The 18,066-nt window shown below is 33.3% G+C and overlaps 2 protein-coding genes across 2 annotated transcripts; both read right to left on the bottom strand.

Moving 5' to 3' along the window:
* Positions 1-1,328: 1,328 nt before the first annotated feature.
* Positions 1,329-2,437, bottom strand: LOC127863511 (uncharacterized). Its single transcript, XM_052403055.1, has 2 exons — positions 2,306-2,437; positions 1,329-1,935 (listed from the first exon to the last, which is right to left on the bottom strand). The coding sequence occupies exons 1-2, from the start codon at positions 2,373-2,375 to the stop codon at positions 1,409-1,411; spliced, it is 597 nt and encodes a 198-aa protein (XP_052259015.1). The 5' UTR covers positions 2,376-2,437; the 3' UTR covers positions 1,329-1,408.
* Positions 2,438-3,254: 817 nt separating this feature from the next.
* On the bottom strand, positions 3,255-10,066 carry LOC127863508 (pyrokinin-1 receptor-like; the record flags this gene model as incomplete). Its single annotated transcript, XM_052403053.1, has 3 exons — positions 3,255-3,264; positions 3,825-4,353; positions 10,021-10,066. Coding segments are annotated over 3 exons (585 nt in total), but the record flags the coding sequence as incomplete, so codon positions are not given.
* Between the last annotated feature and the right edge of the window lie 8,000 nt (positions 10,067-18,066).

Raw genomic sequence — 18,066 nt, 5'->3', positions numbered from 1 at the left:
ATATATTGCTGGTCTAAATAAATAAAGCAGTATGTGTTTCAACTACGAATACATAAGCCATGTACTTTAAAGAATATCAACGGCAGATGTAACTTCATTGCTAATTATTACAAGTTGTGCTTCGTTGGTTGCACAAAGGTACGTTTCGTAATAGAGAACTACGGCGATGTTAAGAGAAAAGCATTAATTTGTGTTTACATGTAAGATGTTTGGTTTGATTCATTATTTACTAAACTGAATTCACCTTTTGAAGCTTAGAAACGAAACACGTGTTTGAGTGTATGTCATATCTCTAATGACGAACCAGATTTGTTTTATTCCTAATATTTACCAAATAAAAGTTGCTGCCTATTTAAAGATTGCAATCAGCTAAATTAAAAATATTTGATGATAACAGTTCGGATACATTAAGAAAGTGTTGAACATCTGCTGTGTCATCATTAAAATGTTTGCAAAGATCATACATCACTATTAGAAATAGGTAATGAGTTTATCAGATGTCCGCTTCAATTGAAGTGCATCGATTCTATGTATAAATATAAGAATGAACGTGTTATTGATTATGTAGGTAGATAAAATGTTTGAATCTCCAATGATATGACCAGGAGGTTAACAATCCTCATCATATCATTCCATAATATCCTTCAAAGTTAACATATTGCTTGGAGATAACCATCTAACAAGATCATATTGATTGCTGAAAGATATCGTCGTCGAAAACGATATGTCAACGCGATCAGGCTTTGTCGTGTGACATACATACTCCGTCTTATGTCTCGCGGTTTTTAACATGTTTTTCCTCCCACAGAAAAGATCTTACGGATAGTATTGTATGAATAACGGTCAATATGATGTATTTCTTGACTTGAACATGTTTGTTGACGGAAATACTTTTTAAAGTTGAATGCAACACTGAATATCAACCCGTATTGCTGTTTCAAAAACGTAAGCGTTATTTCAGGTACGATTTCAAGTTGTATTTCCTGTTAATTTAATTTTTTATGGAGTCTTAGCTGTTTGCGAAATATGGTGGTTCAATAATAATGTATCGGCCATGCGTTCCAATTTCTACTTTTACCGTTGTTAGGCTGTGAACTTAGGTCCGTGACTGTAAAATGTCATACATTTAAAGTATCCGCTTAGGCTAATTATAACTGTCTTACATGAACTAAATAATCAAAACAGTTTATAAATGTACGTCTTTGTTATTCGGAAACTTATTGAACAATATGCCGAAGAGAAGTGGATCTTCAAACATACACCCATAAGATAAAATAGTGCTAGTATAAATTGTATGTTTATATAAAGCAGTTGGGCAAACACATATTCAATACATGAGAGCTCATAAACAAATAACATAACTCACTTATTAAAGCTGATGTCACCTAATTCAAAACAGTGGTTGAGCTTAAATTAGTCTAAATTGTGCAGGTGTTTGGTAGTCAAATAACGATTGTTCTCTGCGTAAATCGTCGATATGATGAAATGAATTGACCAATGCATTTCTACGCTGATTGATCGAAATATGTCGTCGATCTGAGCATCTCTTGTGGCGACACAAGGCGTGTATGTCGCCGTCAGAATGTGCGTGTGACTTTCCTGACGTGCTTTCACATGTCTTGTTAATCAGCGTCTCTTTAGTGGAGCATTTTTCTCCGGAGTGGTTATATTTAGATGAGTCTCTTTTCTCGTTGTGGTAATAAGTGACACTTCGAAGTGCCTTTTTGTCAGGCATATTTGGATTACCACTCTCATGAGAATATGGTAAATCTATATCGTGGCTGATGAACTTTGCCTTTAGCATATAAAACGATGGAAGATTATTTGCGCTAACAAAACATCTGCAGAGTGTTCGCTTGAAAGCTCTCCTGAACGTTCTTGACATCACGTTGTACAGTATGGGATTCACAGTGGAACTGAAGAAGTATAGAATTCCTGAAACAAGACAATGGTGTATTTTAAGATGTTTTGCACTTAAACTGCACACAACTTGTCTTATCGTAACTAAACACAATAAGCACCTACATGTGCTTACATCAACGAACTTTGCGCTTATGCAAACCCTTTAACTATCACATCGTAGAATTTTATCGCACATACACAGAAGAAACGTCAGCATTATTGTTTTCCATGTCAACATTATTTTGATAAAAATATATGAATTGTTATCAGATAAACATATGAGTGTAACGTAGAAAAACTAACAATGAATTTGCTGCATATAAGCGTGCTTATCCAATGGGCTATATGCGGTATTAAATACACATCAACTAATTTATATCAGTTTATCCACAAGCAGCTGTACCTGACAAATAAAATAGATGTCCCTGTACTTCTAACAGCCGTGCATTCCAATTTTTAACATACAATGTCATAAGTCTTTGGGCATGGAACGGAGCCCAGCAGATAAAAAACGCAACAACGACAGCAACTGAAATAAAACAAATTGAATGTGAAAACATCATTGACACATGTGTCGGAGCAATTGTTACATAATTAATTCATGGCATATACAAAACATACGCATACTTAATAAATAATCGTGAAAAAACATATATATAAATACGACATATTCACAAATTGTACAATAATACAATATGTATTTATCTTCATTACGAACAGGTTATTATTATTCATTCAGGTTATTCAGATGCATACTTGAACTAACCGCTAACGTTTAATGCACAATTTAGTATCGAAAGCTGTGATTGAGTGTTTCATGAAACGTTGATGGAATTAGAAATAAAGTAAAGATACAATTGCTTTATTATATCACAACATATATCATATACGTCAGTTTCTAAAATCGATCGAATTGCATACCAAGTTAACGATTCGCATATGAAATAAAGAATAATTTCGTAGAAATGGTTGTTTTCCGTGCTTAACTGAATTGTCATTGACATAATTCAAAATAACATTAAGCGTAATAAGGGTACTTTCAAAGTATGGCATGACATAAAAAATTATATTCGCCTTATCAATGAAATTTGTCGTCATGTTCAACCAAAAACACGTGAAGGCTATATTGTTTTGCATACATAAATGATCAATATTAATGTATGAATTTCCAGAATTACAATATTTTAGTATTTACATCATTTTCTTCGATTGAGGGCAACTTAGCGATGTTATATACAATAACTCGGATAATTTGAAGCTAACTGAAGCCTTTCTATAATAATGAAATTGCAATACACTATAATACTCCATATTTTAAGTGTACGTCAAGTCCACAAACGACACAATCAATATCATAGAAGACTGAAACGAATAAGGTACTTCCTTTAACACAATTTTCAAAACTGATTTGTGATTTTAAAATGCACAATTTCGATTTTAACCATCTAATGACACATCCTACTCAAGCTATAACTAAAGATGTAATTCTCTGTTTTATATGAACTTCACACGCTTACGCAATAAAGAAACACTATTTTCAAACCAATACGCTCACTTCTTTTTTTTAGTTTGGGTCATTCATCAGACATGCTTCAATATTTAAATAACAAAATAATCGATATCGCATCCGTTGTTTCTGAAATTTTACGGAAATAACGTATTGTATAACACACTATTATAGACAACTGATTAAAAGTCAACAAAATACAACAAAGAAGATACCACCATTAGATATTCAGTTATTCATACCGCGTAAGCAAGGCGCCAAAACCACGACTAAGTCCATCCGTATGCCAAGCTCGAATTTCTCTCGCCGAATATAACAAACAACCTTAATGCATGTATGAACTTTGTTTTTTCGCTGTAATAAGTATTTTAAATGACAAAGATATAATGAAAACAATGTATCAATTTTACCTAACATTTTTAGTATTGCCCTGCGTGCTTTTGTAGCCGTCGCCTGTCCGTACTGAGTATCATACTTTGTTCGTAGTTCTGTTTTGTGCAGTTTAATTCCAATGAGAATGTACATTAAACTAAGTATACCCATGGGAAGCACAAAATAGACGAACGTCGATAGCTGGAATACTGTAATCATCCTCCCGGTCCACTTCTGGGGGATGTTACAGACCAGAGAGTCAGGTATATGCTTGCCACTGTTTGGGTCCGAAACGTAGTAAAACGTCCTTGTATGCACCGGATATGGTAAGGCACTAAGCATGGAAACTACGCATATTAAGACAATGCATCGTTTGGCTCGGCTTATATGACAGCAGTGTTGCAATTTCATGGGGTGACAAATAGACAGATAGCGTTCTATAGTAAATCCCGTTATGGTCAACACAGACGAATACGAAGTCATCTCCATTATAAACGATTTGAGTATACAGAATGATTGCCCAAATCGCCATGGATACGCTTCCCAAATTGAGTACACCTCTGGCGGCAAGGCTACAAAATAAACAACACATTGCATATGGGCCGTGCTCTGTGAAAAGGGGGTTAAATGCATGTTCGTGAATCGTCGTCACAGATTAGCCAGTGAAGTCCGCACTGGCTAATCAGGGTCGACGCTTTCCGCAAACACTTGATTTTACTATGAAGAGACTTTCTTGAAACGGAAAATATGATAAAAGCGAAAAGAGTCGTCCCTGATTAGCCTGTGTGGAATGCATAGGCTAATCTGAGACGACACTTTACGAACATTCATGAAACCCCTTTTCACAGAGCACGGCTCATATACATATATTATCGGTGGCAATAATCTAATTAAGAACAACACTTAAGTGACAGAGTCTGTGATATACGCCACACGGGCAGGAGGTAAGGCAATGGAAACATAAACATTAAAAAATCCAAACACAAAGATGGACGAGTAGCATGGTCGGACGGTGAACTAAGAGCGGACATGACGAATGTAAATCGCGTTCTAAGCAAAAAATTTATTCTAGCTTGGCTCATTTCTTTCCTGGTTTGTAATTGAGTATTTTTGATGGACATCAATGTTATAGCAATGCACTCGTAGCGTCGCAATAGTTTGTATTAAATACCTACCATATTGTAAATGGAATATCCATAAAGTTAATGCTATTAGTAAATTAATGATAGTCACATATTATTACACGACATGAATTTACATATGAAAATAAGGAATCAAGAACACTTACAAAATGAAATGTTGTTTTATATAGGCTAAATTATTTAAACTAGCATAGCAGAAAGTGAATGAAGCGCAATATCATTTAGTTTTAAAAGTCGTCTACCGAATAAATCCTCTTATAAATCAAATACTTGTTCAGGCATTACAAAATACTCAGAATTAATGTTGATTTGCGGATAAATGATTGATAAAACTTATTGTGTCAATGCTAAAAATGATAAGTTACAAATTGCATTGACGAGGCTACTTATATTTATTCGAAATTCAATCACAATTAGTACCACGGCTGATTTTTGCTTTTATATTGAATGAAGCTTGTCTAAGAACTAAGAAACGCTTCTCAAATGTACGGAATTTTTTTTCGGTAGCGTTATAATACTTTCTAAATATTGACTCCTTGTTTTTATGTCTGTAGTATTTACATATTGTGTATTTCTGATTTCTTATTTAGTTTTTATTTGTGCATGAACTCGTTTAAGATCTTAACTCGTCTGCGATATGATGTTTAACACAAAAGCAACTTATGACATATTGGAGTTCATGAAACAAGAACAAATTACCGTGATAGCTTGGTAAAAACGCAACAGCAGTGTTTAACGTATTAAATGAATGTCTAGTTAAGCTAGCGCACCCGTAATGGGCACCTTTCCAAATATAATCTAATGTGTTATTTGCTTAATCCGTATCATTTCACTGAACTTCATGTGAATGTTTAGGTGGACTTTCCATGCCTTAAATTTGTTGTTTTTTGTCTATTTAATGATTTTTTTCCCAAAACCAGCCCCATGCTCGGCTTTTGTCCAGTTTATTTACACCCCTGGCGTATATGAAAGTTCCATAATTCATCCAGATTTCCTAATATGAGCAAGCAGTTAATGTGTACAGATGTCGTTAATGTGTTTAAAGTTTAAACAAGATGAAATAAGTATTCTTTTACAGACATTTGTTTTTAATAATTTCTTATCTACGGAAGAGCGCTATGAAATGTAAGTGGTTTCAACCAAGAAGAAATTGGTTTGGTTAAAAACAAAGTGTCATAAAATTCAAAAGAGTATCATATAAGTAATATTTAGAACTTAGTTTTTATAGATACACCATATACAGCAAACATACCAAGAAATAGGGAGATTTACCGTTTACTTTTTTGAAATAAAAATAAAAATGCAACATGGAGGATTCGTATTTTTTAGCAGAAAATCACCCAATATAGCCATAACGTTGTTTTAATTTAAAAAATAAAAGAATGTGCACAAAAATTGCAACATATTTAACAATAAACATAGCTTATATGCTATACTTTATCAAATTACGTTAGAAAAGAAATACAACGCGTCGCAAAAAGTATGCGTTGTCGGCAGGATTCGAACCTTAAGTCTATCGCCTTAACAACCCGGCCACGACAACTTCACATTAGTACCTACTTAAACTAGATATCTATAAGTAAACAGTTAAAAGGGGATATTTGAAGACATCGCGGGAAATCATTACGGGTGCGCTACCTTAAAATGCTTTTACGATTTTTAACTGCCTTTTGTGTTAAATAATCAATGCTTAATGATAACCGTATGCACAACTGGTATTCATTAGAAATAAATCCATATTTAAAACAATTAAATTGTGGTATGTAATGTGGTTGAAGAAAAGCATGCACTTCTAAATTTGGTAAGTATGTATTTTAACAACGTTAATAAGTCTTCTTGCTGCATTGTTCAATGATTTTCAAAATACTATGTTGATATGTCTCTTAAGCGTTTTAGTAAAGACGACATTTTGTTGATACTAATATTGGTTTCATTTAATAATGCCTCAGAAAGTGTCAGTCCTGATGAACAGGTCTATATAAAATCATTGTGTTAAATGGTTACTCGCTTTAAATCATTTTATTATTTTGTAATTGTTCATGCTGATGCTATGATGTTAATTTATGTACACGTAAATTGAATGAAGTAGGATGAATAATTCTGGGACAAGTGGGTGGTTTTGAGAGTCTTAAAAGCCGTTTAATCATCTAGTGCTTTTGTATTGAGCATTCTAAGTTGGTAAAACCAGTTGTGCTATGTGAGTGTGCGCCGTATGTACGTGTCAATCTTTTCTTGTGGATTTGTTGTGTGTTGTTTTTTTAGCGATCGTTTCTGAGCCGTATATTGGGGTCCGAATTGAATAATAAGGATTCTCTCCAAGTGCGAATGTTATTTCGAGCTACAGCTCAAGTAGGACATATTCATGAAATTTAAATTAGTGACTAAACCTGTTTCACAGATATATAGTATACACATAAATTGTTTCATTCGAAAACAACTGCATTTTTACAACATGATACTATAATTTGTAATATAGAGCTAATTCATTTGTGGCATAGGTATACGATCAAAACTAACTACACTCATAGACAAATAGTTAAATTCGTTTGTTCGACAGTGAATTCATTCCTATACAATAATACTAAATGTGAAATCAATTTGTATTTAATATTTTATAAACATATATAAAAAATTAAGCTGGTGTAATTATTTAAATTATTATCAAAAATTGTATTTAATTGATCCATGGGTGTAGTTAGTTTTCGTTTGCTTTCAATAGACCGTTCCAGAATTTAGTCATTACCCAATTTTCTCCCCTGAATACTCTCCGCGTCCGCCATTACATTGCTGCTATCAACCGGTAACATATATAACAGAGCACCGATTATTCAACAGATGAATTTCTTTCTAAATTCTAAGGCCATCATGACATGACCTTGGTTGTATGAAATAAAGTTTTTCGGCCAGGGGAGATGTTACGCTCGTGTTTTGACAGAAAAATGCTTGAAAACCATGCATTTTTAGGTATTTGTCTAGAAAAACTAACACATTGACACATTTAAAAAAACATTTAATTAAATTAAATGCAATATTTTTTATTTGATTATTTGAATCAATCTTAACATCGTGTAAGCCTTTGAATTCCAGTGTGTATTGCCCCTTTGTTTTGCATAATCTGATTATCTCGTTTTGATCAGATATTGTCCAGACTTACATGTAACTAACAACATGGTGTCATAAACCACACTGGGTGGCAGATGACAGTCTGGTTATTAAACACAATTGATGATGCCACCATGTCTCCTCTTTCTGGTAGCATTTAGTAGTCATTTGGTTGGATAATTTACCTCGACATACTTAACAGTTGCGTACATTAGATATGTTACATATTGTACAAATTAAAAGTTATGTCCAATATAGAATATCGGAAATTTTACACCGTAAAGATACTAGCCCGTTTAATTTATGAAAAAATAAGGTTTTTAATAATTATAAAATTTACGTAAAAATATTTAACGTATTAATCGGGTATCGGTTAATTAAAACTACGTCATTTCGTATGAAGATTTAATGTTTCGGCATGCACGAACGACATCATAAAAACAAGAAATTATATTTGGCACCAACAGAGGTAAAAAAATTTTTTTTTTAAATATATGTTTATAAATATATGTGTGTTAAAATGTTTGATATTTGTCACTCATACTCACTAGTAACGAGCTCTCAATATACATGAGTACACCGTTTAATTTGCATAATGTGAAGTTGTGTTTTTCAGTTGTATGTTAATATTCCTCAATAGCGTCGTTCTTTTTACAAAACCCATCAAATTAAAATTACATGTAAATACCGTCACGCACTTCGCTTTTAATATGGCTTTGCAGTACGTTTATTTTCAATGCACCCCTTACCATTTCTATCACTCATTTGTTTATCACACTAGCGTACTATGCAATTGATAATTATATTTTTATAATTAGATGTACTACAATTGTAATTTATTGAAGCTTTTCTGCAAAAAAACAATACGGCTTATGCATAGAGCTCTTTGTTGTGTCAAATTGTCGGCCTTCCAGTCTTCAGATAATTTTTAGGTTGATGCTAACGCGCGATTTTTTTTAAAGATGAAAATAAATGTATAAATAAATTCGTTTGGCACTAAATAATATTTTTTTGAAATATTATTAGTTTTTTTTCGGAGTTTTTTTCGATTAACTGACTAAACAAGTATCGTTGTCCATATGTTTTGCGATACTGCAAAGACCTATAAAATTCATTTTTTTTTAGTTTTTATATCTGTATAGCTGTTAAATGATTCCAAGATGAAAATCTGTTCAACTAGATATACTCACATTCTTCTCATATTCCGTATAATCGCCTAAAAGATCGTCAAGATCAATATCACTGTCGCATGATCAAAAGTTCGGTTTTCTACGTGACATAATTCCAGCTCACAAAATTTAATTTAAATCCAAACAACAATTTGTTATCTCTTATTTCAATTAGAACAAGAAAAATAATGGAAGACGTATCAAAAATATCATACTTAATATTAATATGTTATGATTTTAGAATGTAGAGTTTTACCAATTAAGACCAATTACAAACAATTAGCGGTAATTAGTTTCGCAGAAATATTAAATAAGTATTAATTAAAATATAATCTGCTTGATGTTGCGGCTATTAAAATCAACACAACAATAAATGAGTGAACTTTTTGTAACAAGTTAAAAATTGACAGTCTAATCAAAGACATAATATGAGCGACTGAGCCGGAAAATTTTCGCCGATGATTACCACTTGATTACACACACAAAAACAAATACACGAAAGCATTTTAAATACTTTTTTTGTAACAATCAATCTCAATCATTTTAACAACAAAAATATGATAATCGCCTGAAAATAATTCATTATGTAATTAATTTATCCGACATCGGCGAAGCGGGTATTCTTTACGTCTTTGTCTTTTGGAATCGCAGGGTCGCACAAGTTAGCAGAAGTGTAATGGCGGACAGTCACGTGACAGACAATATGGCGGTGGTCAATTTATCGATTCTGGAACGGTCTATAGCATAGACTGATATGTACTCGTGAAACTAAAAAATTATGTGTCAATACTATAACAGATATGAACATATGTGGACATGGTCTTACCTAATAACAACGTCATTGCGTCTGATATGGCTAAAGTAAAAAGATAATAATTTGTGACTGTATGCATGTATGTGTTTTTCCATATCACAATACACGTACTTAAATTCCCAATCACTCCTGTTAGGAAAATGGTGGCATAAATCAGAGTCAAAAATGCCACTGTGAACATGCTTTTCCGTTTTTCACCAAGATTTGATATCAATAATTGTTTTATGTATTCATCTGATCTGTTGAAATACTCAAATATGTTTGCACTTCCATTAATGAAAACATATCCAGGTATATCATCTTCAGCCATGATGCATGTTTCGTCGTTACTAACTATAGTATTTAAATAAGATGGTCATTGTTAAAATGTATGCAGTTCACAATGCAATTTAATTCCTTAATATACACATCTTCTCTGCTGAACACGAATGGAAATCCAATATAAAACATGAACCTAAATGTTAATATTCGTGCGTTTGTGCACTAAATAAAATCTCACAATGTTATCACAGTAAAAATTAATATTACTTTACACCATCGCTTTAAGATCAATGAACTTAAAAACGACCATAATCCTCCGCTCGTAAAGATTTTCATTACAGTAACTTTGTGACATGCACAGAACTACGGTACCATCACCGTCGATGCTTCTACTCCAACTGATACAGCGCCTATAAATCCATCACTTCACGGACTGTCGGTAGCGAAATACACGCTGACGTCTTGTTAGAGCAGCGTTGTATTTTTAAGTCTATATCACGGTCGTACGTCGCGTCTTTACAAGTCGGGGTGACGTAACCTTGTGTGTTGTATCCGCACGCTGTTAACAAATATCCAGCGTAGCAATTGTTTTCAGCGAATTAATACTTGGTTTATTAGCATATGCCTTGCATTGCGTCTGTCATGTTTTGTTATGTAACATAATGCAATTAAGACAACACAAACGATACGATGAATAAAAAAGCCTGTCTTTTTTGTTTTAACTACCATGTACTAGACACAATAGGTTTGCTCAAGACATAATGATTTGATCGGTATGACATGCACCGCATAGTTTGCTTCTTTTACGATATTCCGGTAACGAACACGTGGGAGTATCAGCTGCTTTAATGGTTACACGAACTTTAGTGGATATAATTAACCCTTTGCATGGTGGATGCAATTTGTCGTCTGTTATATTGTCTTCTGCTGAATTTCTAAAACTAGCATTTTCTTCGATTTGTTTTCCAAAGAATTCTATCACAATAGCAAACAGTCTGTGGCGTCTCATCTGGATCCAAACTGTTTGCAAAGGCCTTCAAAATTCGGTTCCAGCACTGAAAGAGTTAATCAATGCTCTTCAGTAATGACTTTAGTAATGTTACGTCTGCATATCAAATAGCCTGTTCAAGCGTTTTTTTTCGCCAGCAAACATAATGTATTTAGAACTTCATATGTATCAATATATATGCGCAAAGCAACATAGGTATTATTCTTGTTATATATTTTGCCTGAGAGTGAAGCACTGGCTAAATATACAAAGTTTACGTTAACATCATTTATCAAACAATCCAAACAAGTTTTTAGCAGTGTAACTCTTATGTGCAGTATCAAATATACTCAGCGCTCACAATCCTGAGATTTGCAGATGGTATTTAACAAATATTAAATTTAAAAATAACACATATTAGGTAAAACGTAGTAAATACAATGCATAATTAATTATAATAATTTATACTAAAAAGAAACAAAATATATTGCAGTTGCCTATTCTCTTCACTCACAAGCATATGCAAGTTAAATACAATCATAATAACGGGATAAAGAAATATACTGATACGACATATGGCTTGGTGAAATTCTAATATTCATATCACAAAGCCCATATAGCATCAATTAATATAAAACACTGTATTCTTACAATTTCAAAAATTAAAAAGTTAAAGCTTTTCACTCACGAAACTCGCTCTTGTCGACTGCAATTTAAATCAGGCAAACATGTTTTGGTGTGATACAATCTATGAAATATATCGTGGGAAAATTACGGGACATTTTGATAGCATTCTCATTAATCGCGGAATCAGGCGATATTATTATTATAAATACTAAAACCTTAAACAAAACAACAAAATACCAAGAAAACAATCCGTCACAATCGTCCGTTATACTTAATAAACAAAGAGCTAAAACCAACATTTGGTTACTGAATAATATTACAAAAAATACTTCATTTATTGAAATAATTTCTTCTTTTTCCACAACAATCAGTATTGTGGAGAAGTGTAACAATACGGCACATGAACAAGTAATTGTTGTGTATAACATTTATAGGCAGCGCGTACGGATGCGCATATAAACAGACATAGATCGTCAAATGCAGGAACACAATTATGACAAAATTAATCATCAACACTTTGATTTATTTTGATAAATAACTGTTTGGCGTTGATCACATAATCATTTGCGCTTAGCTATTGACTTTAATATTAACGATGTGTTTTGTGGATATATATTGTCTAGCGGTTTATGTCTACCTCATATATGTGTCTTGTTCTGATAAAACTGGGCTTAATTCATGTGCGTAAAGTGTCGTCCCAGATTAGCCTGTGCAGTCCGCACAGGCTTATCAGGGACGACACTTTCCGCTTTAATGGTATTTTTAGTTTCAAGGAAGTCCCTCCTTACCGAAAATCAAGTTTAGGCGGAAAGTGTCGTCCCTGAGCAGCCTGTGCGGACTGCACAGGCTAATCTGGGACGACACTTTACGCACATGAATTAAGCCCAATTTTCTCAGAACAAGACACATATAATATGTTGTATAACGTTTACGTCACACAACAACTCTCACATATCTTACAAGACTTAACATAGTTAATTGCACGTATGCGAATCAGCCTTGTTGATACAGACTTAACTGCCTCGTCATCAGTTGTGATACGTCTTTTTAGGAAAGATTTGGTGAAAGATTTACGGCGCAACACATGTTTCAACTTCGTTGACGACTTTCACAATTTCATTACCTGAGTAATGTATTTAAAACAAAATCTCATACGATGAATTATCACGAGTTTTCAAGATTAATTGCTATTGTTCTTGATTTAGACTGCCGTGCTGTTGTTAAATTATTTACATCTTAGAAATTGACTTTCAACTATAGTCATCTTTGAACAATTTCAACTCCATATGCGCCGCAAAATCAATTGCTATGCTTTTAAATCTATTGCAACCTTGGACGCTTAATTCTGAACTTGCTTCATAACTAAATGTATGCCAAAGTCCCTGTTTTGCAAATACATCTAGCTCTACATCCATATAAAAACCTTACTACATCATCAATTCAGCTAGCGAAATGTTAAATTGCAATTCACTAATCGACTCATTCAGAACGCTATCTGTTGAACGACAGCATTTTAATTCAACTTATCGAAGAGTTTACACTCTTGCAAACGAGTCGCAAAACTACAACTAATACAAATTCATTATTTACATAGTCGAGCTGTAAGTTAGAAGTGCATACTATGTATTGTATGTCGAGTATTGCTTTGCCACAAACAATAGAAATGCTTAATTCAAATATAAGTTGCCTTAGAATCACTGTATACACATAGGTGTTTATAGATATTTAGTTGTTAATGTATATTATAACATTAAAGGTGTATCTTTTTTGAAAACCGATAACATACTCGTGGTATCTTTCTCGAACATTACTTATGCAATTCCATAAAGTAAAATTAATCTCTCGCCACAACTTTCATGTATCAAAATACGAAAAATAAGCACACCAATATTATACCACTTTTTTGCAATTTACCAGCTTACTGTATATGTTTCCAACAAGCATACACCAACGCAAAACATGTTTGTTTAGTAATAGTTTGCAATTAGCATGGGAAAAAAATCGCGCTTTGTTTTGCAAGCATCCTCATGTAAACAATAAAATACTGAAAGTAATAAAACTGTGTTTGTGCATAAGTTCTCAAGCGTTAAGACTTATATATGTTTTCAATTCAAATTACCGCACACATTGTTTAATTTATTGAAGTCATCGCTACATTAATCATCGTTTAATGTCGTTTATAATGCATTATATAATAACGGACCAACACTCAAAACGCATTAATGTCAACATTTTTATAGTTTTACAAGTCATGGCATAACCAATTTTAAAAGCTTTAATATCGAATATGTTGATTCTTTAAATACATCGATACGTGGTATCCTTTGTTGGCAATATTATTCAACAATAACACGTTCAATTTACATTATGTTGATGATTTATTGTCAATCTTGATTGTATTAAAATAGTAAGCGACTATTAAACTATTACTTTGTAAAGAAAATGTTTTGTTAATTACATAATCGATCATGCCTTTTAAACAATAGCATATGCACAATTAATGTTACATAATAAATAATTAATTCATTGCGCTTTAGCAGTAAACGAAGATGTTTGTTTTTTTCATTAAGGACATCACAATTCACAAACATGTATACAGTGTTTATTGGATAGTGTCAGCCCATGCCATGTTAATAACCTGGGTTTATTTTGGTAAAGCACAGTATGAGCCGTTTGATTACAATTATTCAGCGTTATTCAACGACAAGAAACCTAACAAACTACTAAGATTCACGACCGAATTTATTTGTTGTTTCTATCACGAACGCATGTATACAGTAACGCCATGCTATTACCAGGCGTTTTAAGCAACGCGGAAACGCGATTCCTGAACTTTAAAATCAATTTCGCCGCGGAGCTTGTGTTTTCGAGCATGTCGCCACGACGCTTTAACCTGAATTTTGTCTGAATTCGGCCTACGACCAATAAAAAAACGCACGCGCTCATCAGCTGTGTATGCATGAGGGACTTCGAAACGACGTGAGAACGATGGTATCTGAGCTAACGACACATGGAATATCGGCAGCCTGCTTTTTTGCATCCAATGACAATCGGAATTTTTAAGTTTTCCACCAGGACAATTTGTGACCCCATAAAATTGTCCACCAGGACACGGGGCCCCAGATTTTTTCTGTGATGCCTTACGGATAAGAGGCCGTAGGAAGCTGTACAATGTCGTTCCCCTAGTGATACAAACCCGTTGGGAATTTGTCGTGGCGCTGTCGAATTAATTCCACCCATAAGCCATGATTCGGCATCGCCCAGAAACTCTTACTTGACTCAAAGTAAACGAAACGTTGTATTGTAATCGAGTATGTATTGTGGAAAATGTCCGGTAAGAAGGAGGTAATTGTCCCGAGCTGCAAATTATCGGACTGCAGCTTAAAAGTAGGTCGACAGACGATTGTATGGGTTGACAAATTAATCGGGTGCCGATTGACCAGTTGGACAATTTCATCTGGTGCCGATTGTCCAAGCCGACACATTTACGAGATGTAGTTTGTTCGGGAATGTGAAACACGCATGGAGCCGAGTGTCATAGCGCCGTTTGTCCTTCAAACATAAAATATTTAAGGGTCTTTTATGGTGTTCAATAGTGGTATTCGTCCCAATAAAATTGTCGATAATCCTTGATCATTTCTGGTACACGTGTTGTAAGAGTAATTAAAGGTAAGCTCAATGTGTGTGTTTCATTTAATTGTTAACGACAATTTCAGTGGTGTTTCAAAAATAATAAGTAACTTGTGTTTGTTGCTGAAGTGCGTAATTTAGTACAATTAATTGGAGTCAAATGTAAAAAGCATATCTTCCCATTGACGCAACACTGAACAACTGACATGTTCGAGGCAGCCTACAAGGCACAGAGGAGAAGGTTGATAAGGCAATGGAGTGGGTACCCATGCATTAACGGAACAGCCATAACTATTTATATAAGCCGACCGCTGTTGGCCTGCTCCTCCTTACATCTACAGCTGGTAGGTACTTGACTTGGCTGTCATAAACGCATTTACACAAGAAAGATGTTTTTCTTAAATATCTTGTTTTATTTAAATCAAAGCCACTTACAAGATCTAAACACGGAGTGTTGTAAAAATTGTATATAGTTAAAACTGCGATAGAAGCTTCAGCACAATGAAAATGGTAAAACTGACAATCTTGCTTGCATAACATCTGCTGTCCTCAATGCTCTGAAGATTGTCCTTATTGGAGGCCGATAATTCAGGCCATGAGCTTTGGAAGATTGGTGGATGCCTGGCACCAAAAGCCGCGGAGATATTAAAGTTGGATTGTGTATATATATATATATATATATATATATATATATATATATATATACTATCGTCACCTTAGGGCGAAGTGCGCAAAAACACAGCACTTTGGCGATGTTTTTTAACTTCTTTAAACTTAGTTTATATTTAATAACAATCTCATAATTAAATAATTTAAGAGAAAAACATTGTAAAACTATGAAAAAATATTTTAAATTTTGCACAATTATATGTTAAATTTCTAAATTTTCATTTTCGACTTAATTCTATTTCTACCTAATGCCAAAAAACCCATATAGAAATTTCACTTTATCTCTTCAATGCACTTGGGAGAAGGGAACTTAATACCGAAAACATACTAATTTACGCTCTACTTCTCTAAGACTGTTGATAAATTTAGCAAAAATAAATATTTAAATAATAAATAATAAATAAAAATATATTCTGCCGATACACGTCTGTAAACGTAACAGCATAATTTTATTATGCGTTTATGATAATTTTCTTACAATTTAATAATATATTTAATATTTATAATATTTATGTATTATCCGCGTGCTGATTTTTCTCTGATCTAAAAATAGAACACATACACTAAGTAAATGTTAGGAATTAGGGTGCACTCAGATATATACGTTTATTTTTTTAGATTCAATTGCTCTGTTCGATCGCGACCTCGGCGATGCATTAAATTTATCCAAGTATTGTGTGCTTTTTGTTGGTTACTTCAGACGTTTGTGGAACATTCAAGATCTTACATTTATTTCGACTCACCTATGGTCGGTGTTGTGCTAAACCGTTACGACATTGCTTTGCACGAATGAATCAGTGTACGCCTTTTACTTCTGCTTTATTATTTGTTTACAGTTTAGTGCTTGCATTTATTGCGCCAAATTTACCTCACATTTACTTATCACGTGATGCTTCGAATAGCCAATTACCTTTATGGTTAATATTCTTATCAATGTAAGTGTAATTACAAATATTATATAAATTCTAATTTTGATAACTGAATTAGTTCTTTGGTGGATTTTGATTAGCGTCTCTATAATGATGGCCAGCTAATGGTTAAAACAAAAACAAAACGAAACAACGTAAAAAACGACATTGAATAAAAGTGTGGTCATCTGCTATGAACGTTCATTAAATACATAGCATTGCGAATTTAAAACTATTTGAGAGATCCCGAACCTCACACTTAGCCCAGCGATATAAAACACACATAAGTGTGAATATTCTTTTGTAATACAAATTGAAAGGCAATAAAAGAGAGCATATAAATGATTTAATAACGGCTATATTAATCAATGGTTAGAAGAAACCACAGCAACAGAGTTATAGTTTTCTGAGGCACGATGCAATGAACGAAATAATAAGTATCAATTTTTCTTTTCGTTTGAACAAAAAAAACACAAAAAAACGCGTCTGCTAATTTATTTGATGCATTTATTTGGTTTTCACTTACGCCAGTATTGTATCGAAGTATATGACAACGCATTCTCTTACTGTCGTAAAAATAAGACCTCTCGATATAAGATTTAACTATATTTAATAAATGTATACTTTATGATTATACTTTAAGAAGAATAAAAAACAGACAAACAAACATAACAGTGCACTCACACATATTGTGTATTAACTATTATACATAATACGGGTTCGATACATACAATATTCTCATTTGTACAAAATATTTGTTCTGATATCGCATAATTGGTATGCAATTGTCAAAAATTGTACGCCTGAATATTCATATACGGCTATAAACAAGCATGTTGCAATATACATATATTTTGCCATACAAGTTTTATAATTTCGCTTGCATCTTTCTATTTCCATGCATTTGTAGGCATTTGAAGGGAATTTTAAACACAGCACTGACCGCAGTTTTTCTGATATTTTGTGATGCTATGC

This window comes from Dreissena polymorpha, unplaced genomic scaffold (genome assembly GCF_020536995.1).
Source record: "Dreissena polymorpha isolate Duluth1 unplaced genomic scaffold, UMN_Dpol_1.0 chrUn011, whole genome shotgun sequence".
In the NCBI taxonomy this organism is placed as follows: Eukaryota; Metazoa; Mollusca; class Bivalvia; order Myida; family Dreissenidae; genus Dreissena; species Dreissena polymorpha.
The sequence above is the reverse complement of the archived record's forward strand: the minus strand, read 5'-3'. Positions and strand labels throughout refer to the sequence as shown.